The sequence below is a fragment of the Pygoscelis adeliae genome, unplaced genomic scaffold, assembly GCF_000699105.1.
Source record: "Pygoscelis adeliae isolate BGI_AS28 unplaced genomic scaffold, ASM69910v1 Scaffold1073, whole genome shotgun sequence".
Lineage (NCBI taxonomy): Eukaryota > Metazoa > Chordata > Aves > Sphenisciformes > Spheniscidae > Pygoscelis > Pygoscelis adeliae.
Genome location: NW_008824453.1, coordinates 23,996 through 24,979, shown reverse-complemented (window position 1 = coordinate 24,979; position 984 = coordinate 23,996). Strand labels below are relative to the sequence as shown.

Here is a 984-nt window from a genome sequence, read left to right as displayed (position 1 = left end):
CCCGCTTGTCCCGCTCCAGCTCCTCCTGCCGCAGGGGCGTGGGGCTCAGCGGGGGGTGGCAGGCAGAGCCCCCCGGCACCCCCCAGGGAGGGGATACTCACATCTATGGTCTTGTCGCTGAAATACTTGATGTACTCGGGGCCCATGTAGAGGGGGGGCTTGCAGGTCATGAGGAACACTGCAACGACAGCAGCCCTGAGCCCCCCCCAGCACCTGGAAGGCCCAGGCTGCATTTGGGACGAGGGTCCTCCTTCCCCAGAGCAGCCCCAGGGAACGGAGGCAGAGCGAGCACTGGGGCAGGCAGGGCTCCCCCTCAAGGCGCTTCCCGAGCCCCGCCTTGCCCACCGCCGCGCCCCGAGCCCACGGAGACTCCTCACACCCGCAGCCTCCTCCGGCAACGAAGGCCGCAGGTCAACCCCACGGCAAGAGGGAGCTCTGGCCCTTCCAGCCGGGTGGTGCAGAGGACAGGTAGGGACAGCGGGTGCTGGGGGCAGGCCGAGCCGTGCCAAGGGGGCACCACCGCTGCCCCCCGATGCTATGGGATCCCCCCAGCAGGTCTCACCTATGCAGAGCGTGAGGTAGAGCAGGCCCATGCGGATGTCGAGGCGGAAGAAGAGGATGGCATTCGCCACTTTGCTGAACATGAAGATGTTCCCGATGTGCTGCTCCACGGTGACTGCGGAAGGGAGAGAGGGCTAGGAGACGGGGCCAGATCCCCCCAGAAGACCAGGGGGGGATCCCGAGGGAGGGCCAGATCCAGTCCTCCAGATCCCAACCCATCCAGCTCCTTGGCCCCACAAGCAGCCCCGCGGCCCCCTGCGCCCACCTCACAGCACAGGCCCCAACTCACTGGAGCGTCGGTTCTTCATCATCACGATGGCGCTGAGGAACATGAGGATCTCCACCTCCCGCTGGGACAGGAGAGACGGCGTGAGCAGGAGGCACCCGCGGGACCCTGCGGCCGCCCGGCGCTGCCGGGCTGCA

The 984-nt window shown here is 67.8% G+C and overlaps 1 protein-coding gene across 1 annotated transcript in view; it reads right to left on the bottom strand.

Annotated features, from left to right (window-relative positions):
* Window positions 1-984, bottom strand: part of LOC103914416 (palmitoyltransferase ZDHHC5-like) — a 23,669-nt gene that overhangs the window by 5,287 nt on the left and 17,398 nt on the right. The window contains exons 11-14 of the mRNA XM_009321053.1: window positions 851-979; window positions 563-676; window positions 102-178; window positions 6-25 (exon numbers count right to left, since the gene is read on the bottom strand). Of these exons, the coding sequence (XP_009319328.1) occupies window positions 6-25; window positions 102-178; window positions 563-676; window positions 851-979 (340 nt within the window). The remainder of the gene's footprint in view (window positions 1-5; window positions 26-101; window positions 179-562; window positions 677-850; window positions 980-984) is intronic.